Genomic DNA, 24,333 nt, shown 5'->3' with positions numbered 1-24,333 from the left:
CGAGCCCAACGATTATTGAGGGACCATGTATTAACATAAAATAAGACATTTAATGTGCCCAAGAGTGATTATTATTATGTATTAGTATTACTACTATGGCGTTAAGACTAGAGGGACACACTTAGTGACTTTTATGTGTACCTGCATGCCAGCACAGTGTGTAAGTATATTTAGGTACAGGTACACAAGTATAATTATCAGAGTAGCAGATGATACAGTGGGAGAGGCACTGTCAAGAAATTTTAATGAAAAGAAAAAAATTTGGAGTGAGTTAAACAAGTTAAGAAAGCCTATGAACAAATGGATTTGTCAGTTAAAAACAGAGTAGGAGAGTTAGTAGATGGGGAGATGGAGGTATTGGGTAGATGGCGAGAATACTTTGAGGAACTTATAAATGTTGACGAAGAAAGGGAAGCGGTAATTTCGTGCACTGGCCAGGGAGTAAGTGTGGGGGAGGTGCGTGAGGCATTACGTAGAATGAAAGGGAGTAAAGCAGCTGGAACTGACAGGATCATGACAGAAATGTTAAAAGCAGGGGGGGATATAGTGTTGGAGTGGTTGGTATTTTTGTTTAATAAATGTATGAAAGAGGGGAAGGTACTTAGGGATTGGCAGAGAGCATGTATAGTCCCTTTATATAAAGGGAAGGGGGACAAAAGAGATTGTAAAAATTATAGAGGAATAAGTTTACTGAGTATACCAGGAAAAGTTTATGGTAGGGTTATTATGGAAAGAATTAGAGGTAAGACAGAATGTAGGATTGCGGATGAGCAAGGAGGTTTTGGAGTGGGTAGGGGATGTGTAGATCAAGTGTTTACATTGAAGCATATACTGTATATGTGAACAGTATTTAGATAAAGGTAGGGAAGCTTTTATTGCCTTTATGGATTTAGAAAAGGCATATGATAGAGTGGATAGGGGAGCAGTGTGGCTGATGTTGCAAGTATATGGAATAGGTGGTAAGTTACTAAATACTGTAAAGAGTTTTTATGAGGATAGTGAGACTCAGGTTAGGGTGTGTAGAAGAGAGGGAGACTACTTCCCAGTAAAAGTAGGTCTTAGACAGGGATGTGTAATGTCACCATGGTTGTTTAATATGCAGTGGACCTGCACCTTACGATGGCATCGCGTTACGTTAAATCCGCCATACGATACATTTTAACACAAAAATTTTGCCTCGCCTCACGCGATTCGTCCCGGTTCAGGACGCATCCCACGTGTTGCCTGAGCGCGCCTCAGCTGCCCCGTGGGTGGCAGTGTTTACAAGCCAGCCATTGCAGTCGCATAAACGCATACAGTCGGTACATTTCATATTATCACAGCGTTTTTAGTGATTGTACCTGCAAAATAAGTCACCATGGGCTCCAAGAAAGCTTCTAGTGCCAACCGTGCGGTAAAAAAGGTGAAAATTATTATGGAAATGAAGAAAGAGATAATTGGTAAGTACGAAAGTGGAGTGCGTGTCTCGGAGCTGGCCAGGTTGTATACCAAACCCCCAGTCAACCATCGCTACTATTGTGGCCAACAAAACGGCAGTCAAGGAAGCTGTTCTTGCAAAAGGTGCAAGTTTGTTTTCGAAACAGAGATCGCAAGTACTCGAAGATGTTGGACTGTTTTTGGTGTGGATAAACGAAAAACAGATACCAGGAGATACCATCTCACAAGCAATCATATGTAAAAAGGGTGGGAAATACGTATGTATACTATTGTACCACAGTCAGCTGCTGCTGCACCATGGTCAGCTGTTGCTGCACCACCGTCAGCTGTTGCTGCACCACCGTCAGCTGCTGCTGCACCACAGTCAGCTGCTGCTGCACCACCGTCAGCTGTTGCTGCACCACCGTCAGCTGCTGCTGTACCACAGTCAGCTGTTGCTGACCACGTTCAGCTGCTGCTGACCATGGTCAGCTGCTGCTGCACCACCATCAGCTGCTGCTGCACCACCATCAGCTGCTGCTGCACCGCAGTCAGCTGCTGCTGCACCACCATCAGCTGCTGCTGCACCACAGTCAGCTGTTGCTGAACCACGGTCAGCTGCTGCTGCACCATGATCAGCTGCTGCTGCGCCACAGTCAGCTGCTGCTGCAGCACCATCAGCTGTTTCTGACCAATATGACTCGTCCCGAACCTGTCCATCCAGCCTGAGTGCCTCAGCTGCCCTGCCCTCATTGTTTACGAGCCAGGGTGGCCGGTTGCATGCATACATTCGATACATTTTGTATTATTCCATTGTTTATAGTGCTTATAACTGCTAAATAAGCCACCATGGGCCCCAAGAATGATTCTAGTGCCAACCCTGTGTTAAAAAGGATGAGAAATATGTGCTATCGTCCCACGGTTAGCTGCTGCTGCACCACGGTCAGCTGCTGCTGCACCACCATCAGCTGCTGCTGCACAACCACCATCTGCTGCTGCACCACTGTCAGCTGCTGCTGCACCACAGTCAGCTGCTGCTGCACCACCATCAGCTGCTGCTGCACCAGTGTCAGTTACTGCTGCACCACCATCAGCTGTTGCTGCACTACAGTCAGCTGTTGCTGAACCACCATCAGCTGCTGCTGCACCACCATCAGCTGCTGCTGCACCACCGTCAGCTGCTGCTGCACCACAGTCAGCTGCTGCTGCACTACCGTCAGCTGCTGCTGCACCACTGTCAGTTGCTGCTGCACCACCGTCAGCTGTTGCTGCACCACAGTCAGCTTTTGCTGAAGCACGGTCAGCTGCTGCTGCACCACCATCAGCTGCTGCTGCACTGCAGTCAGCTGCTGCTGTACCACTGTCAGCTGCTGCTGCACCACAGTCAGCTGTTGCTGAACCACGGTCAGCTGCTGCTGCACCATGGTCAGCTGCTGCTGCACCATGGTCAGCTGCTGCTGCACCACAGTCAGCTGCTGCTGCACCATGCTCAGCTGCTGCTGCACCATGGTCAGCTGCTGCTGCACCACAATCAGCTGCTGCTGCAGCACCATCAGCTGTTTCTGACCAACATGACTCGTCCCGAACCTGTCCATCCTGCCTGAGTGCCTCAGCTGCCCTGCCCTCATTGTTTACGAGCCAGGGTGGCCGGTTGCATGCATACATTCTATACATTTTGTATTATTCCATTGTTTATAGTGCTTGTAACTGCTAAATAAGCCACCATGGGCCCCAAGAATGCTTCTAGTGCCAACCCTGTGGTAAAAAGGGTGAGAAATATGTACTATCGTCCCACGGTCAGCTGCTGCTGCACCACGGTCAGCTGCTGCTGCACCACCATCAACTGCTGCTGCACCAGCATCAGCTGCTGCTGCACCACCGTCAGCTGCTGCTGCACCACAATCAGCTGCTGCTGCACCACCGTCAGCTGCTGCTGCACCACCGTCAGCTGCTGCTGCACCACCTTCAGCTGCTGCTGCACCACCATCAGCTGCTGCTGCACCACAGTCAGCTGTTGCTGAACCACGGTCAGCTGCTGCTGCACCACAGTCAGCTGCTGCTGCAGCACCATCAGCTGTTTCTGACCAACATGACTCGTCCCGAACCTGTCCATCCAGCCTGAGTGCCTCAGCTGCCCTGCCCTCATTGTTTACGAGCCAGGGTGGCCGGTTGCATGCATACATTCGATACATTTTGTATTATTCCATTGTTTATAGTGCTTGTAACTGCTAAATAAGCCACCATGGGCCCCAAGAATGCTTCTAGTGCCAACCCTGTGGTAAAAAGTGTGAGAAATATGTACTGTCGTCCCACGGTCAGCTGCTGCTGCACCACAGCTGGCTGTTGCTGCACCAAGGTCAGCTGTTGCTGCACCATGGTCAGCTGTTGCTACACCAGTCAGCTGTTGCTGAACCATGGTCAGCTGCTGTTGCACCACGGTCAGCTGCTACTGCACCACAGTCAGCTGCTGCTCCACCACTGTCAGCTGTTGCTGCACCACAGTCAGCTGTTGCTGCACCAGTCAGCTGTTGCTGAACCATGGTGAGCTGCTTTTGCACCACGGTCAACTGCTGCTGCACCACAGTCAGCTGCTGCTACACCACCGTCTTCTGTTGCTGCACCACGGTCAGCTGCTGCTGCACCAAAGTCAGCTGTTGCTGCACTATGGTCAGCTGTTGCTGCACCACAGTCAGCTGGTCCTAGTGACATTAAAAGAAGAAGGGAAGTATTCCCGGAAAAGGACGTGCTACCTAAAGTCCTAATGGAAGGGGATTCCCCTTCTAAACATTAACAACTTCCACACACTCCCCTCCTCCCATCCCATGAATCATCACCAGATCTTCAATAAAGGTAAGTGTCAGTTTGTGTGTATTAAAATTAATACTTGTGGTAAAATTTTTTTTTTTTCATGCTTTGTGGTGTCTTGCACAGATTAATTTGATTTCCATTATTTCTTATGGGGAAAATTAATTCACCTTACAATAATTTCGGCATACGATGAGCTCTCAGGAACGGATTAATATCGTAAGGTGGGGGTCCACTGTATTTATAGATGGGGTTGTAAAAGAAGTAAATGCTAGGGTGTTCGGGAGAGGGGTGGGATTAACCCTTTGAGGGTTTCGGCCGTACTAGTACGGCTTACGACCCAGGGTTTTTGACGTACTAGTACGCCTAAATTCTAGCGCCCTCAAATCTAGTGGGAGAGAGCTGGTAGGCCTCCATATGAAAGAATGGGTCTATGTGGCCAGTGTGCATGGTATAAAAAAAATCCTGCAGCACACAGTGCATAATGAGAAAAAAAACTTTGACCGTTTTTTTGGAATAAAACAGCGACTTTGCACTGTATTTTCGTATGGTATTTATTGTTGTATTCTAGTTTTCTTGGTCTCATTTTATAGAATGGAAGGCATATCACAGAAATTGAGATGATTTTGACTGGTTTTATAATGAAAAGTACCTTGAAATTGAGCTCAAAGTAGCAGAAATGCTCGATTTTTACCAAAGTTCAAAAGTAAACAAATCATGCTAAGCGTCCAATACACGTCAACTGGTGAGTCTAATATTCTTTTGCAAGTGCGCCAATATAATTCATACCATTTTTTACACTAATGCAGTAGTCTGCATAACAGTAAATCTTCTGTTTTTTGTGAGAATAAAAACTGAAAGTGGAAAGCAAAAGAATGTAAGAGGGGCCTTGAGACGTGACTAGTGAACAGAGGAAATGTCATTTTAGTGCCAGGAATGTATTTCTTGTTTGTTCTGGACCCTATTCAGAAATTGGCATCTTTTGAAATTTGTGTGAAATTGGCAAAATTGCTAAATTCTGACCACTGTACTGGATAGTTGAAATTGGTAAATGGGTGGTTTCTTGCACTCGTTCGATAGAAAAAATGGAGTTCTAGCGAAATATTCATGCTTTTTGTTGACTAGTACAGTGGAACAGGCCGAAAATGGGGCTCAAAGTGGGCAAAATTGCCGATGCGTAAACATCGCCTAGACTGCTAACTTCGCGACAGCATAATTCCGTAAGTTTTCCATCAAATTTTATATTTTTGGTGTCATTATGATCGGGAAAAGATTCTCTATCTTTTCATAAGAATTTTTTTTTTTTTTTTAAATTTGGCCGACCCTGAGAACGAGTCTCGGTGAGGGCCTGTCGACCCTCAAAGGGTTAAATTATGGGGAATCAAATACAAAATGGGAAGTGACACAGTTACATTTTGCTGATGATACTGTGCTTATGGGTGATTCATGGTTAGTGCAGAGGTTAGTGGACGAATTTGGGAGTGTGTGTAAAGGTGGAAAGTTGAAAGTGAATATAGAAAAGAATAAGATGGCGAGGATATCAAATGATTTAGATAAAGAAAAATTGGATATCAAATGGGGGAAGAGGAGTATGGAAGAAGTGAGTGTTTTCAGATATTTGGGAGTTGATATATCAGTGGATGGATTGATGAAGGATGAGGTTAATAATAGATTTGATGAGGGAAAAAAGGTGAGTGGTGCTTTGAGGTATATGTGGAGACAAAGAACATTATCTGTGGAGGCAAAGAAGGGAATGTATGAAAGTATAGTGGTACCAACACTCTTATATGGGTGTGAAGCCTGGGTTGTAAATGCTGCAGCAAGGAGGCGGTTGGAGGCAGTGGAGATGTCCTGACTACGGGCAATGTGTGGTGTAAATATTATGCAGAAAATTTGGAGTGTGGAAATTAGGAGAAGGTGTGGAGTTAATAAAAGTATTAGTTAAAGGGCTGAAGAGGGGTTGTTGAGGTGGTTTGGTCATTTAGAGAGAATGGATCAAAGTAGAATGACATGGAGAGCATATAAATCTGTAGGGGAAGGAAGGCAGGGTAGGGGTCGTCCTCGAAAGGGTTGGAGGGAGGGGGTAAAGGAGGTTGTGTGGGTGAGGGACTTGGACTTCCAGTAAGCGTGCATGAACATGTTAGATAGGAGTGAATAGAGACGAATGGTATTTGGGACCTGACGAGCTGTTGGAGTGTGAGCTGGGTAATTTAGTGAAGGGATTCAGGGAAGCCGGAAATGTGAAGTACAATGCCTGCACTTTAAAGGAGGGGTTTTGGGACATTGGTAGTTGGGAGGGACATGTTGTGGATCTTTATACGTATATACTTTTAAACTGTTGTATTCTGAGCACCTCTGCAAAAACAGTGATTATGTGTGGGTGAGGTGAAAGTGTTGAATGATGATGAAAGTATTTTCTTTTTAGGGATTTTCTTTCTTTTTGGGTCACCCTGCCTCGGTGGGAGATGGCCGGACTTGAGTCCTGGAAATAGGAAGCACGTACAATGCCTGTACTTCAAAGGAGGGGTTTGAAATATTGACAGTTTGGAGGAACTTTTAAACTGTCGTATCTGAGCACCTCTGCAAAGACAGTGATTATGTTTGAGTGAGGTGAAAGTATTTTCTTTTTGGGCATTTTCTTTCTTTTTGGGTCACCCTGCCTCGGTGGGAGACTGCCAACTTGTTGAAAAAAAAAAACGTAATATGCAGTAACTTTAAAACACCTGAAATTTTGGAAAGTTTCCAGTCATAATAGAATGATGTGCTCATGGAGAATGTAAACAAACTGGTTGGGGCATGCTGTATTAGAAAGATGAGGAGCCATATAGAGGATTTTGGTCATAATTTGAAATCGCCATATTAGCAGAACGCCGTGAGACGAAAAGCTGTAAAGCGGGGCCCTACTCTACTTCAGTGTAAACACTTGGTCTACACATCCCATACCCTTCCTGACACCACCTTGTTCATCTGCATTCCTACTCTCTCTTAGCCATAATTCTTTCAGTAACTGTTCTACCGTACACTTTACCTGTTTTACCCAACTGGCTTTTTTTTTCTATAATTTTTACACTCCTTTATATTTCCTTCTTCCTTATACAAATAAACTATGATTGTTCTCTGCCAGTCCTTAGGTACCTTTTCCCCTTTCATTCATTTACTGAATAAAAGCACCAACCACCCCAATACAATATCCCCACTTGCTTTAACATTACTGTCTTTAATCCCAGCTGCTTTATAACCTTTCATTCTACCCACTGCCTTGTGCTTCTTTCCCAGGTTTGGTTCTTTTAAAGGTGTTATACCTTCCTGCTCAGTGCAAGAAATCACTGCCTCCCTCTTCAACATTCAGTAATTCCTCAGAATATTCCCTCTATCTTCCCAGTACCTCCACCTCCCCATCTAATGCCTCACCTCTTTTGTTTTTTCTTTCTCGTTTTAACTATTAAATTCATTTGTTTTCAAGGCTTTCTCAACTTACTTATCTCACCCCTGAACTTTTTCTTATTTCAGCATTATTTACACCTGAACATTAAAATGGTATAAAATACCGACAGGTTGTTAGGTAAGACACATATGCAACAGTTAGGTATCTTTATTTCGAAACGTTTCGCCTACACAGTAGGCTTCTTCAGTCGAGTACAGAAAAGTTGATAGAAGCAGAAGAGACTTGAAGACGATGTAATCAGTCCATCACCCTTGAAGTTTTGAGGTGGTCAGTCCCCCAGTCTGGAGAAGAGTATTGTTCCATAGTCTGAAACGATATGGAGTTGAAGTGATAGGATGGAGCCTTATATAGCGCCAGTAGGTGAGACATAGGTCACTAGTAGAGGTAGGAACGTAGACGTTGGGAGGTCAGGTCCCTCTCAAATCCAGCCATTCTCACTAGTAGAGGTTGTCAAAGTTGATTTCAGGTCTGTACCAAGATACCCTTGTGTTGCAGTGTCTGACAGAGTGAACATTAAAATGGTATAAAACACCATTTTAATGTTGCATATGTGTCTTAACTAACAACCTGTCGGTATTTTATACCATTTTAACGTTCACTCTGTCAGACACTGCAACACAAGGGTATCTTGGTACAGACCTGAAATCAACTTCGACAACCTCTACTAGTGAGAATGGCTGGATTTGAGAGGGACCTGACCTCCCAACGTCTACGTTCCTACCTCTACTAGTGACCTATGTCTCACCTACTGGCGCTATATAAGGCTCCATCCTATCACTTCAACTCCATATCGTTTCAGACTATGGAACAATACTCTTCTCCAGACTGAGGGACTGACCACCTCAAAACTTCAAGGGTGATGGACTGATTACATCGTCTTCAAGTCTCTTCTGCTTCTATCAACTTTTCTGTACTCGACTGAAGAAGCCTACTGTGTAGGCGAAACGTTTCGAAATAAAGATACCTAACTGTTGCATATGTGCATTATTTACACCTATTTTACAAACATTTGTTTGTATCTTAACTATAAGTCAAGAGCATATTTTGGACAATTCTTGTTAGGGAAAAAAGTCTAAATAATGACTGAGAATATTTATTTATTTAATTATTTATTTATTTATTTATTTATTTATGTGAACATGATAGATAGAAGTACAAAGAAATACAGTGGTTAAGTGTAACATGTCAAAGCCCCTTGTATGCAGAGCATTATGGGCAGGCTTAAAATTAACTTAAGATTAACTAAGCAATGATATATTCAGTGGTAAACATTATTGTAAACAAATAACAATGAAGCACAAATGAATATTACATAGACAGGTCATATGGTCATTTACTGTGTTGCTGAGCATTCAGTAGAATGGAGTATTCTGTTAGGTAATGTAATTAAAAATAACAAAGTTTGATTGGATCACAGGTTGAACATTTATGAGATACAATTATTCAGTATTTATTTAGTTGTGGGTGAGTATGTAGTATACTCTAGTACCATTTTGAATTGGCTAACAAAATGTGTTTTCTCTTGTAATTTAATTTCTTAAAATTGGTTTTGTTCAGATAATATATGTTCATTTTTATTATGATTTCTTTGCACTTCTGGAAAAACTGTTTGAATGAGTGATGGTGAAAGTGTTTCTGTGTTTGAGTCACCCTACCACCATTGCATTGTTGAGGATATTGTTAGATCAGAGGTATACAGTACTGACAAGTTGATCAGTAAGACACATGCACAACACTTAGGCATCAGTTAAATGGAGAGACTTTTTTCCTCTGCAGCAGACTTTCTTGAATGAATACCGGGACACAATAGTGAAAGCATTTATATTGGAGCCAATGGAAGAGTTACAGCACTGTAACTGTTGGTCACAGATGGGCAGGACCTACTAATGGAAGTAGGACATGCCCATAACGAGGGCCACAGCTTAGTAGTAGAGTTGTAGAAGACATCCTTTGTACCAAGATTCCATGGTGTTGCTGTGTCAGACAAGTACTATTAGATCAAAAGTATTCAATACTGACAGGTTCTCTCCAGTAAAGATAGCCACCTGTTGCACAAGTCTTTTTCATCATTTATGAGAGGTTTGGAAATACTGGGCATGAATGGGTCTGAAATCTAACTATAATTTTTCTTTGTAAAACTGGGTTCATACAAAATTGATTCACATAACACGGCCTTTTCTGAGAACAAATAGCTTGTGTTAAGCAAGTGACAGGAGAACTTTTGCATTTGAATATATGTTACTAGTTAAATTGTACTTCAAATAATTTGAGTAAATCACTTATATGATTTATTGTGCAGTAATTTTCATGCATTTTTTTTTTTATCAACAGAAGTGCTATGGCCGACCGCCACTTTATCCAATATTCTTTGTAACATTAAGAGTTGGCACCCGTGAGTTTATTGGTGAAGGAACTACGGCCCAGCAAGCTAAGCATAATGCTGCATCGAAAGCTTTGAAGTTGATGAAAACACTTCCAATGCCAGAAAATGCTACCACATGTACACAGGGAGGTGAGAATTTTCAAAAATACATATCAAAATGTTATAATATTAATGTTTGCTAAGTGTTTTATACTCTGTTTTCATTGTTGATAGTACTGTAGAGATATATATACACTTACATATTGTTTAAAGAGGTAGACACAGTGTGGAGAAGTAAAAGAATGGTAAATATGTAAAATTATGATGAGTAAGGGAATAGGAAGGATATTGAGTATATCTCATTGAAAGTAAACTTATGTACTGTACTAGAGTAGTATTAAAATTGAGCTTCATTTTCCAAGCAGCTTCTGTTGAACTTTTGTTTTTTAAATAGCTGTTATTCTCTTGGCTGTGGCATATTCTATAAATAAAAAAGGGGAGGATCTGAAGGGCATAGTGCTGACAACATTTAATCGTTAAGCTGTCCATCACATACTAACACTTCATAGCTAACAGCATCCATGGCATACTAGAATAGAATTCATAACACCCTCAAGTTGGCTGTGACCAAAAAATTTTGGCCTAGACATGAGAGAATGGGGCTGTGTGGTGGGTGTGCTTAATATAAAAACCTGCCTCAACACAATGCATTATAAGAACTACTGCTGACTCTGTGTTTGGGTTAAAATAACTACTTTGGGGCAGTTCTTAAGGAGTACAGTGGAACCTCGGTTTTCGTATGCCCTAGTCTGTATGTAAAACTATAGTTTTTTTTTTTTCAACAAGTCGGCCGTCTCCCACCGAGGCAGGGTGACCCAAAAAGAAAGAAAATGCTTTCATCATCATTCAATCACTGTCTTTGCGGAGGCACCCAGATACAACAGTTTGGAAGCATATACTGTGAAACCCTGGGTTTCGGCCGTAATCCGTTTCAGTAGTTAGGCCAAACGAGGAAAGGCCGAAAGGCGAAACAGTATTTCCCATAAGAAATAATGTAAATAAAATTAATCTGTTCCAGACCCATAAAAATTATTCTTAAAAAAATACATTTTTTAAATAATAACTATAGTTTTACATACAACACAGATAAATACATATATGTATATAGATAAATTAAATTTGAAATAAATGTTTAAAATAACATTTATTTACCTTTATTGAAGAGATTTGCTGGCATCTGGAAAAAAGGGAGGAGGAAAGAGGGAGAACTTATTGTTTGGAAGGGAATCCCCTTCCATAAAGACTTTAGGTAACAAGTCCTTATCTGGGGTTACCTTCCTTCTTTGTCTTTTAAGGCCACTAGGACCAGCTTGAGAGTTACTGGACCTCTGTCTCACAGAATAACTGTCAAGAGTGCTCTGTTTCTGGCATCTCTAAGATTTCCCTGAAGTGGGACAAGGTTTTGTCACTGAACATATTGCAGATATAGCTTGTTTCAGCTTGGTCAGGGTGATACTTTTCAACAAAACTTTGTGGTCTGATGCTGTTCCAGTTGAAGCTCTTGCAGTTTGTCAGTGGTTAGCTCTTCCCTGTGGTCCTCCACCAACTCTTCCACATCCTCTCCACTCACCTCCAGCCCCATGGACTTGCCCAATGCCACAATACCTTCCACAATAGGCAGAGGGATGTCAGGGTCAGTGTCAGCTTCAAAGCCTTCAAAATTCCTCTGGATGACACATTGTGCCCACAATTGTCTCCAGCAGAGTTTAAAGTCCTGGAAATCACTCCCTCCCAAGCCTGACCTATAAGGTTTATGTGATGGAGAATACTGAAATGCTTCCTCCAGAACTCTCTTAGGGTCAACCGAGTGTCTGAAGTCACTTCAAAGCACCTTTCAAACACTGCTTTGGTGTAGAGTTTTTTGAAGTTAGAAATGACCTGCTGGTCCATGGGCTGGAGGAGAGGAGTGGTGTTAGGAGGCAAAAACTTAACTGTTTTAAAACTGAAGTCCTTAGACAATAGGTCTTCCAAGTTTGTAGGATGAGCAGGAGCATTGTCCATTACCAGGAGGCACTTGAGTGGCAAATTATTTTCCAGGAGGTATTTTTTCACACTGGGGCCAAACACTTCAAGGACCCACTCTTTGAAAATTTGCCTCGTGACCAATGCCTTATTATTCGCTTTCCACAAGACATACAATTTTTTCTTGATGGCATTATTTTTCTTAAAAACACTGGGATTTTCTGAGTGATACACAAGTAAAGGCTTCACTTTAAAATCACCACTAGTGTTAACACTGAACAAAAGAGTAAGCCTGTTTTTCATAGGCTTGTGTCCTGGCAGTGCCTTTTCCTCCTGAGTAATGTAGGTCCTCTTTGGCATTTTCTTCCAAAATAGGCCTGTTTCGTCACAATTGAACACTTGTTGGGGTTGGAATTTTTCAGTCTCTATGTACCCCTTAAATTCACTAACGAAGTTTTCAGCCACATATTTGTCTGAACTTGCTGCCTCCCCATGCCGTACCACACTATGTATGTCACTACTCTTCTTAAATCTGTCAAACCAGCCTCTGTTGGCCTTAACCCTTTGAGGGTCCGTGCCGTAAATCTACGGCTTTATGTTGAGGGTCCAAACCGTAGATCTACGTCATGAGCTCAGCTCACTCTGATAAGCTGTGAGCGGTAAATTTTGGCCTTGATATGAGAAAATACATCTATGTGGTATGTGTGCACCACAAAACAAATCCTGCAGCACAATTGCATAATGAGAGAAAAAAATGAGACAGTAATTTTTTATTAAAACAGTGACTTTGCACTGTTATTTTGTATGTTTTTTTATAGTTGTATTTGTGATTTCTTGGTCTCATTTGATAGAATGGAAGACATTTTACAGAAATAGAGACAATTTTGATTGGTTTTAGTACTGGAAATGGCTTGAAACTGAGCTCAAAGTAGTGGAGATGTTAAATTTTTGCCGATGTTCAAAAGTAAACAAATGACCTCACACGTCTAATACACGCCTGCTGGTAGGTCTAATATATGTTCACAAATGTGCTGATATTATTTATACAATTATTACAATATTTCATAACAGTAACTCTTCTATTTTTTGGTTTGAATAAAAATTCATTATGTGAATAAAAAATCAAAATGGAATTTATTAGTAAAGCCTGAAAACATTACTAATGAACAGAGGAAATGTTAGTTTAATGCCAGGAATGCCTGCATTGTTTATTCTGGACCCTATTTTGAAATTGGAGTATTTTGAACTTTGCATTAAATTGGCCAAATTACCAAATTCTGATCACTTTATTTTGTAGTTGAAACAGTTGACTTGGCAAATTCTTGTGCTCAGTTGATAGAATAGAAGTAATACTAGTGAAATAGCTAAGAATTTGGTCGACTGGAAAAATGTAATTAGCCTAAAATGGGAGTCAAAGTCAGCAAAATCGCTGATGCGTAAATATTGCTGACACATCAAAATTCGCGAGAGCATAATTTCGTCAATTTTCCATCAAATTTTGTACTTTTTGTTTTATTACCTTCAGAAAAAGATTCTCTACTATTTCATAAGAAAAAATAACAGAATTATTTTTTGAAAATTCTTGGACACAAGTGCACCCTTTGAAATTTGGCCTCTGGACCCTGAAAGGGTTAAATTCACTAACATCAGCACTGGTTCCAGGCATTTTCTTTATCAGATTGGCATGCAACTGCCTTGTCTTCTCACAAATGATTGACTCTGAAACACTATCACCCGCTATCTGTTTATTGTTGATCCACACCACCAACAACTTTTCAACCTCTTCGAATGTTTGTGATCTATTTTTGGATAACATGACAACACCTTTCGCAACATCAGCTTCCTTGAGTTCTTTTCACCAGGATAGAAGTGATAGTTGATTTGTTTTTGCCATACATCCTGGCAAGCTCCCCCACACAAATGCCACTCTCATATTTTTCTATCATCTCCTTCACTGCTATGGTGTTCCTCACTTTCTTAACCACAGGGCCCATGGTGGCTTATTTCACAATTAATGGCTGTCTGGCTGGCTGGCTGACTGACTGGCTGGCTGGCTGACTGGCTGGCTGGCTGGCTGGCTGGCTGGCTGGCTGGCTGGCTGGCTGGCTGGCTGGCTGGCTGGCTGGCTGGCTGGCTGGCTGGCTGGCTGGCTGGCTGGCTGGCTGGCTGGCTGGCTGGCTGGCTGGCTGGCTGGCTGACTGGTGGCTGGCTGACTGGTGGCTGGCTGACTGGTGGCTGACTGGCTGGTTGGCTGGCTGGCTGGCTGGCTGACTGGGGCTGGCTGGCTGGCTGGCTGGCTGGCTGGCTGGCTGGCTGGCTGGCTGCTGGCTGGCTGGCTGGCTGGCTGGCTGGCTGGCTGGCTGGCTGGCTGGCTGGCTGGCTGGCTGGCTGGCTGGCTGGCTGGCTGGCTGGCTGGCTGGCTGGCTGGCTGGCTGGCTGGCTGGCTGGCTGGCTGGCTGGCTGGCTGGCTGGCTGGCTGGCTGGCTGGCTGGCTGGCTGGCTGGCTGGCTGGCTGGCTGCTGGCTGGCTGGCTGGCTGGCTGGCTGGCTGGCTGGCTGGCTGGCTGGCTGGCTGGCTGGCTGGCTGGCTGGGCTGGCTGGCTGGCTGGCTGGCTGGCTGGCTGGCTGGCTGGCTGGCTGGCTGGCTGGCTGGCTGGCTGGCTGGCTGGCTGGCTGGCTGGCTGGCTGGCTGGCTGGCTGGCTGGCTGGCTGGCTGGCTGGCTGGCTGGCTGGCTGGCTGGCTGGCTGGCTGGCTGGCTGGCTGGCTGGCTGGCTGGCTGGCTGGCTGGCTGGCTGGCTGGCTGGCTGGCTGGCTGGCTGGCTGGCTGGCTGGCTGGCTGGCTGGCTGGCTGGCTGGCTGGCTGGCTGGCTGGCTGGCTGGCTGGCTGGCTGGCTGGCTGGCTGGCTGGCTGGCTGGCTGGCTGGCTGGCTGGCTGGCTGGCTGGCTGGCTGGCTGGCTGGCTGGCTGGCTGGCTGGCTGGCTGGCTGGCTGGCTGGCTGGCTGGCTGGCTGGCTGGCTGGCTGGCTGGCTGGCTGGCTGGCTGGCTGGCTGGCTGGCTGGCTGGCTGGCTGGCTGGCTGGCTGGCTGGCTGGCTGGCTGGCTGGCTGGCTGGCTGGCTGGCTGGCTGGCTGGCTGGCTGGCTGGCTGGCTGGCTGGCTGGCTGGCTGGCTGGCTGGCTGGCTGGCTGGCTGGCTGGCTGGCTGGCTGGCTGGCTGGCTGGCTGGCTGGCTGGCTGGCTGGCTGGCTGGCTGGCTGGCTGGCTGGCTGGCTGGCTGGCTGGCTGGCTGGCTGGCTGGCTGGCTGGCTGGCTGGCTGGCTGGCTGGCTGGCTGGCTGGCTGGCTGGCTGGCTGGCTGGCTGGCTGGCTGGCTGGCTGGCTGGCTGGCTGGCTGGCTGGCTGGCTGGCTGGCTGTCTGTCTGTCTGTCTGTCTGTCTGTCTGTCTGTCTGTCTCACAGGAACACGTACATAAATTCAGTTATACATAGTGTAAATTACCTAGGATAACCCAAAAAATCCAGACAAAGCGCTGTACTGAGCTTGTAGATATAATGCATAATATTCATGACTGGCAGCTGTCAAGTAATATGAATTTCACTTGTTCAGGAATCAGACATGATGGTATGTAATACCAGTTGGTTCATTAGCAACTCTCTGAGACAAGAGAGACAAGCAGATAGACACAGACACACAGGCATACAGAAAGACAGACACACAGATACAGAGCTAGACAGGCAGATGGACAGAGAGCTAGACAGACAGACAGACATATTTATTTGTAACAGTGAAAACAGATAAAGTGAAGGCAGTGTATGCTCATCAAATGTCACCATTAGCTGCACTGTCACCAGTGGAGTGACACATGTCTTACATCATGCTTCAAGGGAAATTATTATTATTATTATTATTATTATTATTATTATTAATTTATTTATTTATTTATTTATTTATTTATTTATTAATTTGAGCATGATACATAGAAGTACAAAGAAGTACAGTGGTTAAGTGCAACATGTCAAAGCCCCTTGTATGCAGAGCATTATGGGCAGGCTTAAAATTAACTTATGATTAACTAAGCAATGATATATTCAGTGGTCAACATTATTGTAAACAAATAACAATTAAGCACAAATGAGTATTACAAAGACTGGTCATATGGTCATTTACTGTGTTGCTGTGCATTCAGTAGAATGGAGTATTCTGTTAGGTAATATAATTAAGAAAAACAAAGTTTGATTGGGTCACAGGTTAAACATTTATGAGATACAGTTATTCAGTATTTATTTAGTTGTGGGTGAGTAAGTGATTTTTAACCCTTTGACTGTTTCAGGCCCCTCTCTGAAACTGTCATTCTATGTCGCCAAATATTCGAAAAAAAAAAATTATTTTTTCTTATGAAAATGTTAGGGATATTTTTACTAGTGTTTTAAGCCTAAAAAAAAATTTTTGCCATCAGTACTTACCGAGATATAGAGCCGCAAAGTTTGCAGAAATTGACATGCGTACGGCAACAGCGGCGACTGCCGCCCACCCGGTATTCTTTTATTTACTCTAATTCAAAGGTTTCTTGCATTTTTCAATATTTTTCTTTTCCAGGTAACTTATGTGGCCTGTGAGACCAATGTAAGGTGCATTGTTCAAATATACACTCATTATTTACAACACAATAACAGAACAAACTTTATCACTATTAGTTTGTGTATACACTTTGTTTACACAAACAAACAATACAAAACAATGTTTATTACTATTGTTCCATAATATATATACATATGTACAGTCACTAACCACGTTCCTAGAACTGCTGCAGCTTGTGGAACTCTTTGAAACATGGGTATATGCAGAGGGGCACTTCACACTCCTCACACATAAAACGAGTGTCTCTGCGTGTTTGTGGGCGTTTTGTGGTATGCATACATACATAACACCTCTTCTGAGCATTTTTCTTGGCAGTAGTAGGAGGCAGTTGTATGGGGTAGTGATCACCAGGCCTCATACGAGATGACGTCTGTGGGCGCTGGTCTATTGCAGGAGTTGCTCCTTGGTACTTTGCAATTATTTGTCTGATTACTGACAGGCAAAATTCACCATATTTTGGTGTTTTGTTGGTCTTCAACTTGTATATGTTATAAGCATTTAGCATAGAGATATCAACAAGATGGAAAAAAAGTTTGATATACCACTTATAACTCTTGCGTACACAGTCTGCAAACCCAATCTGCATGTCACATTTGTCCACTAAGCGCATATTGAGGTTGTAGTCCATGACAGCTGCAGGCTTTAGAATGGGTTCATTGGTCTCTTTGTTGTCCCTGCCACTAGGTACCATTTCGTTTGTGTGAACTGATGTCAACAATGTGACATCACGTTTGTCATGCCACCGAAATGCCATGATGTCATTGGCAGCAAAGGCTTGCACCTCACCTCTGCGAGTGCCAGCGTCAAACCTTGGCATATGTTTGCGATTACCACGCACTGTGCCACACACGTCTGTCAAGTTCACTCGCAAGAAATCACTGAGTAAGGGGCTTGTGTACCAGTTATCAGTAAATAACATATGCCCCTTACCAAGATATGGTTCCATCATTGTTCGAACCACATCACCAGAGATACCCAATAACTTCATGGTATCTCTCAAAGTATTACTGCCAGTGTACACAATAATATCTAAAACAAGACCACTTCTGCAATCACACAGTACAAATAGCTTTATACCAAAGCGTTTCCTCTTGCTTGGTATATATTGCTTGAATGAGAGTCTTCCTTTGAATAAAATCAAGGACTCATCAATAACAAGCTTCCTGAAGGGATAAAAATACATGCAGCACTTTTGTTTCAGGTACATAAACACATTTCTTATCTTATATAACCTGTCGCTTCTGTCAGGCCTGGTTTTGTCTGAAAAGTGTAACATACGTAACAGTATCAGGAAACGATTGACACCTATAATGTCACTAAAACCTGGAGTTGAAATCAGGCGATCTGTTGTCCAGTATGTGGTGACAGTGTGCTTATACACATGTGGCATAAGCATTATTGTGGCAAAAAACAGGTACATCTCTGCCACAGTTGTCTCCTTCCACTTGTGTAGCCGTGATTTTGGTGAGAGAATTGTATTTGCCATGGTGTAATCACAGTGTGTATTTGTTTCCCTGACAATGATGTCCATCAGGGGTTCATCGAAAAATAACTCAAAGCAGTCCAGTTCACTGGCATTGTTCGCAAGTGGACAAGATGGCTTTATTCCACTTTGTGTTTCATCAAAGTCATGGGGACTGGGAACAAACTCGTCACCGTCCTGCCAATCCCAGATGCGGTCTGCTAGTGGTGTCTGGATATTGTACCGTGGTTGTGGCTGTGCAGGTTGTGGTGGTGCAGGTTGTGGCGGTGCAGGTTGTGGCAGTGTGGGGTAGGGTGAGGCTGGTTGTTCTGCTGAGTCAGCCGCGTGGGTAGTAGCGTGGCCCGGTGATGGTGCCACATGGGCCGTGCCACCCTCACTATCACCACCACTGCCTCCTCCCTCACTGTCACCATTCATACCCATCGTTACAATATCGTCATCTTCACTATCAGGTTGTGGTGTAGGGCCACGGGATGTGCTCCCAGAGTTTCTCCTTCCCCTTGGAACAACATATGAAACACTACCAGACCACATACTACGTCGTACATAATGGCGCTTCACTGGGGAATATTCACTCTCACTGTCACTAGAACTACTTTCAATGACCTTGAAATCACTATCACTATCACTGCTATCATCAGGGTGTTGTACACGACCAAATAGTTTCCTCTTTCGTCCTGGTACAGGCGAACGTGAACGTGAACAAGCCGGCACAGCACCAGAGGTTGAAGGTTGTGGGTCATCTGGGTTTTCGTCACTATTTACGTTATCCTGGGCACTTTTTTCAGTAACACTCACTTGAAAACCCTTGAATTCACTGTCACTGACATTTTCATCGCTGTTAGAGCTATCACTTGGGAACAAAAGACCTCCAATCCGCCGAGGAGTGAGGAACTTCTTACCGAGAGGCATGGTGAAAATGGACTGACAACATGGCGTTCCCACAATGCACCGCTGGGTCCCAGATTTTTTCCACAGGGTGCACACCGACCACTGAGACCCATTCTCTCCCGTGTAGGCCTACCAGGCCTTTGGCGCTCGATTTGAAGCCGCTAGAATTTGTGCGTATAAATACGTCAGAAACATTGGCTCGTAAGACGTATTTATACGTCGGAAACAGTCAAAGGGTTAAGAAGAGACTTGAATTTATAAACAGACAGTGTTTCTTTTATATTCACAGGTAATGAATTCCAGATTTATGGGCCTTTTATGTGCATTGAGTTTTTGCATAGTGTGAGATGGACACGAGGAACATCAAAGAGTGATCTGTGCCTTGTGTTATCGTCATGTGTTCTGTTGAGATTATTATTATTATTATTATTATTATTATTATTATTATTATTATTATTATTATTATTATTATTATTATTATTTTAATATACTCCCATGTATCCAAAACATTGCTGGGACCTATAAATACTATGTATATATTTCTAGACAACAGTATGTGACTAAGGTAGGTGAAAATGTTCACCTGTCACTGTGTTTGCAACCGAGTACTTTTTCAGTACTTTTTCAGTACAGTGGAACACCGAGTTTTGGCCGTAATCCGTTCCAGGAGCTAGGGCTAAACTCGAAACGGCTGTAAGGCTAAGCAGTAATTCCCATAAGAAATAATGTATATACAATTAATCCATTCCAGACCCACAAAAATATTCACAAAAAATACATTTTTTAAAGAATAACTATAGTTTAACATATGATCTTACATATTGTATTAAATGAGTAATACAATACATAAATCAACATTTAAAATCACATTTACATACTTTTATTGAAGACTCTTGTTGGCATCTGGAAGATAGGGAGGAGAGGGGGAGGACTTATTCTTGCCTCCACCACTGCCTCTACCACTGCGTCAACCACTACCTCAACCACTGCCTAAACCACTGCCTCCACCACTGCTTCAACCATTGCCTCCATCCCACTATGAAGTTTGTTTGGGCCCATGGTGGCTTATTTCACAGTCACAATCAATAAACAAGCACTAAACACACTGAATTTATTGTGAAATGTTCAAATGAACACACAGGGTAATGTTCACTCAAGGATAAACAAAGCTAGACTGGCTCATGATGCCTGTGCGGGGAGGCGCGCAGGCGCGGGCAGGTGGACAGGTCTGGTGCGCCGGCCAAAACCCGGGGCAACAGCCGAAACGCAGGACAAAATTTGGCCGAAAAAAGCAGTTGAAACCCGAAGTGGACGATTCTTATGGTGCCTGAAACCCGGGGTTTCACTGTACCTAACTGTTACGACTTGCTCTATGCCGCAAAAATAGGGGAATAATTACTTCGTTTTGTTTTTTGGTTTGTTTTATTTACTACCAATTATGAACCTTTATTGGTACCCAGTCAGTGAATTAAAATGACAATTCACTATTATCAGTGAAATGAGACTGTACAATGAGGAATGTAATTCTATGTTCAAATCCTTATGAATTAAGCATAATACAATAATTACAATGAACAGTCCAAATAAGAACGACTAAGGGATCTTTAAGGAAGTAAATCAGTTATCCTTCCTAAGCAGAAGAGTTATCAGACTCTTGGAATTAACAGCAAAGTTAAGACAATAGGCATGATTTAGAATTATTGTCCAAGTTAAGATCTCTGGGTTGAAGACCTGATCAGAGTCAGTGCTATGATCTGACTGACTGTTCAAATGCTCAGTGGTCTGACATCAGGTCGGTCAGGAGGTAGCGCCAGGTGCCAATTCTGGAACCATCAACCGGTCTCTTAAGTAGTGGTTTCCCACTTGCATAACAGAACACAGTAATCAACCTACTATAATACAATAATAATATAATATAATACTATAATAATGCCTAGCGAATAACATCTTATTGAATACAACCTTGCTTGAGAGTACCTTTGATGATTTATACCGTACCAGATAATAATATATAGTCGAACCTGCTTTATCTAGCTAGTAATAAAGTGGTTCACATTATATTATTACAGAACTTATTTTAACCAGGCTTTTTATTTTTGTATAGTATGGAGCGTGAAGGAGGGGCGCGTAACACTAACATTAGTATCAGAACAAAGATTTACTATGAAATCACAAGAACTACTACAAATTGTAATTATCCAGATGCTCACCTGACTGCAGCATGGAGTCCTGCCGCTTGCAGAAGTGTTGCTGATATACCTTTTTTCCTCGTTTTTATATTTTATATAATTTTTATGTTCTGATAACTACAATTTATTGTAGTTCTTGTGATTTCATAGCCAGTCTTTGTTCTGACACTAATACAGTGGACCCCCAGTATTCGATATTAATCCGTTCTTGAGAGCTCATCGTATGTCAGAATTATCGATAGGCGAATTAATTTTCCCCATAAGAAATAATGGAAATCAAATTAATCCGTGCAAGACACCCAAAAGTATGAAAAAAAAATTTTACCACATGAAATATTAAGTTTAATGCACACAAACTGAAGACGACATGCACAGTTTGAGGTACTCTACTAACAATACAATACATGACACTTACCTTTAACCCTTTCAGGGTCCGTCCCGTAGATCTACGGCTTTACGGTGAGTGTCCAAACCGTAGATCTACGCCATGAGCTCAGCTCACTCTGATAAACTGTGAGTGGTACATTTGGGCCTAGATATGAGAGAATACATCTATGTGGTATGTGTGCACCACATAAAACAGATCCTGCAGCACACTGTGTATAATGAGAGAAAAAACTGAAATCATGATTTTTCGATTAAAACAGCAACTTTGCAGTGTTTTTTCGTATGTTTTTTATAGTTGTATTTGCGATTTCTTGGTCTCATTTGATAGAATGGAAGACATATTACAGAAATAGAGATGATTTTGATTGGTTTTAGCACTGGAAATGGCTTGAAACTGAGCTCAAAGTAGCGGAAATGTTAAATTTTTGCCGATATTCAAGAGTAAACAAACGACCTCACACATCTAATACATGTCAGCTGGTGGGCCTAATATACATTCACAAATATGGTGATGATATTTATACAATTATTACAGTATTGCATAACAGTAAATCTTCTATTTTTTGGTGTGAATAAAAATTCATTATGTGAATAAAAAATCAAAATGGAATTTATTTGTAAAGCCTCAAAACATAACTAATGAACAGAGGAAATGTTAGTTTAGTGCCAGGAATGCCTACATTGTTTATTCTGGACCCTATTTTGAAATTGGAATATTTTGAACTTTGTGTTAAATTGGCCAAATTAACAATTTCCGATCACTTTATTTTGTAGTTGAAACAGTTGACTTGGCGATTTCTTGTGCTCAATCGATAGAATAGAAGTAATACTAGTGAAATAGCTAAGAATTTGGTTGATTGGAATAATGTAATTGGCCTAAAATGGGAGTCAAAGTCGGCAAAATCGCCGATTCGTAAATATCGCTGACACATCAAAATTCGCAAGAGCATAATTTCGTCAATTTTCCACCAAATTTCGTACTTTTTGTTTTATTACCTTCACAAAAAGATTCTCTACGATTTCATAAGAAAAAATAACAAATTTTTTTTTTTAAATTCTTGGACACTGGTGCGTGACTCCAGATTTGGGCCTTGGACCCTGAAAGGGTTAATGAAGATCTGGTGGTGATTGATGGGATGGGAGGAGGGGAGAGTGCCGAACTTATTGTTTAGAAGGGGAATCCCTTTCCATTAGGACTTGAGGTAGCAAGTCCTTTTCCGGGGTTACTTCCCTTCTTCTTTTAACCCTTTCAGGGTCCGTCCCGTAGATCTACGGCTGGTCGGTGAGTGTCCAAACCGTAGATCTACGCCAAAATTCTAGCGCCGTCAAATTTAGCACGAAAGCGCTCATAGGCCTACATATGAGAGAATGGGTCTGCGCGGTGGGTGTGCGCCGTAAACAAAAAATCTAGGCGCCTGCATAGCATTGTGGGAACGCCGGCTCAGTCATCCTTGTTCACCATGTCTCGTCGCAAGTCAGCTCTCACTCCCCGGAAAATTGGGACTCTCCTCTTCCTGTCTGATAGTTTTGACACTGATGGAAGTGGAAATGAAGACGAATTCTACGGCTTTGATGAGTTAGTGACCGAAAATAATGACCAGGATATCGATAATAGTGCACAAAACCCCGACGATCCTCGACCTTCTACCTCTGGTGTGGGCACTCGTGACTCACGGTCGGTTGTTCCTAAACGTAAGAGAAAACTAATATTTTCCCGTGGCCTGGCCTCTGACTTCAGTAATGACGATGATTCTGACGTGGATTGTGATTTTATTGCGCTCGACGATCATTCGAGTAGTGATAGTGAGGAAACATATTCACCAGTGAAGCGTCGGTATGTGCGCCGCCGCATGCGCTCGGGTAGTGTACCCTATGCTATGCCCAGGGGACGGAGTACATCCCGTAGTACATCCCGGAGTACATCCCGTGGCCCTACACCCGTTTTAGGTAGTGATAGTGAGGATGATGTGGCTACACTTGGCATGGATGGGCCACAGACATCAGTGGATGGTGTTAGTGGGGCTGGTGGTGGTAGTGGCACCGCCATGCGTGACTCGCTGTGCCACGCGGGAACCCACGCTGCTGACTCGTCAGTTCAAGGACAAAGCGGAGCGTCACCCACCAGCCCGCCACAACCACCCGTACAACCAGCCTATGATGTCCAGTATCCACCAGCAAACCGTATCTGGGATTGGCAGCAAAATCCCAATTTTGTTCCCAGCCCTCACCACTTTGATGACTCGCAAAGTGGAATTCTACCTACCTGTCCCCTTGGAACCACGGCCAATGAACTGGAATTCTTTGAATTATTCTTTGACCAGCCATTGATGGAAACTATTGTCAGGGAAAGTAATAAGTATTTTCAGTACACCATGGCAAATACGATCTTATCACCACAGTCAAGACTACACAGGTGGAAAGAGACGACTGTTGCAGAAATGTATTTGCTTTTTGCAACAATAATGCTTATGCCTCACGTCTATAAGCATAATATAAAAGCATACTGGTCCACAGATCGGCTAATTTGTACCCCATCCTTCAGTGAAATAATACCAGTGAACAGGTTTATCTTACTGTTACGTATGTTGCACTTCTCTGACAAAACCAGGCCTGACAGAAGTGACAGGTTATACAAGATTAGAAATGTTTTCATGTATCTCAAACAAAAGTTCTGGATATACTTTTATCCATTCAAGAA

At 43.0% G+C, this 24,333-nt stretch overlaps 1 protein-coding gene across 3 annotated transcripts in view; it reads left to right on the top strand.

Annotated features, from left to right (window-relative positions):
• Window positions 1-24,333, top strand: part of stau (double-stranded RNA-binding protein Staufen) — a 326,000-nt gene that overhangs the window by 147,234 nt on the left and 154,433 nt on the right. For all 3 annotated transcript variants that reach the window (XM_070095188.1, XM_070095180.1, XM_070095173.1), the window contains one exon: window positions 9,998-10,178. In XM_070095188.1, coding sequence (XP_069951289.1) covers window positions 9,998-10,178 — 181 coding nt within the window. The remainder of the gene's footprint in view (window positions 1-9,997; window positions 10,179-24,333) is intronic.

This window comes from Cherax quadricarinatus, chromosome 4, assembly GCF_038502225.1.
Source record: "Cherax quadricarinatus isolate ZL_2023a chromosome 4, ASM3850222v1, whole genome shotgun sequence".
Taxonomy (NCBI): domain Eukaryota; kingdom Metazoa; phylum Arthropoda; class Malacostraca; order Decapoda; family Parastacidae; genus Cherax; species Cherax quadricarinatus.
This window is presented reverse-complemented; position numbering and strand designations above follow the sequence as displayed.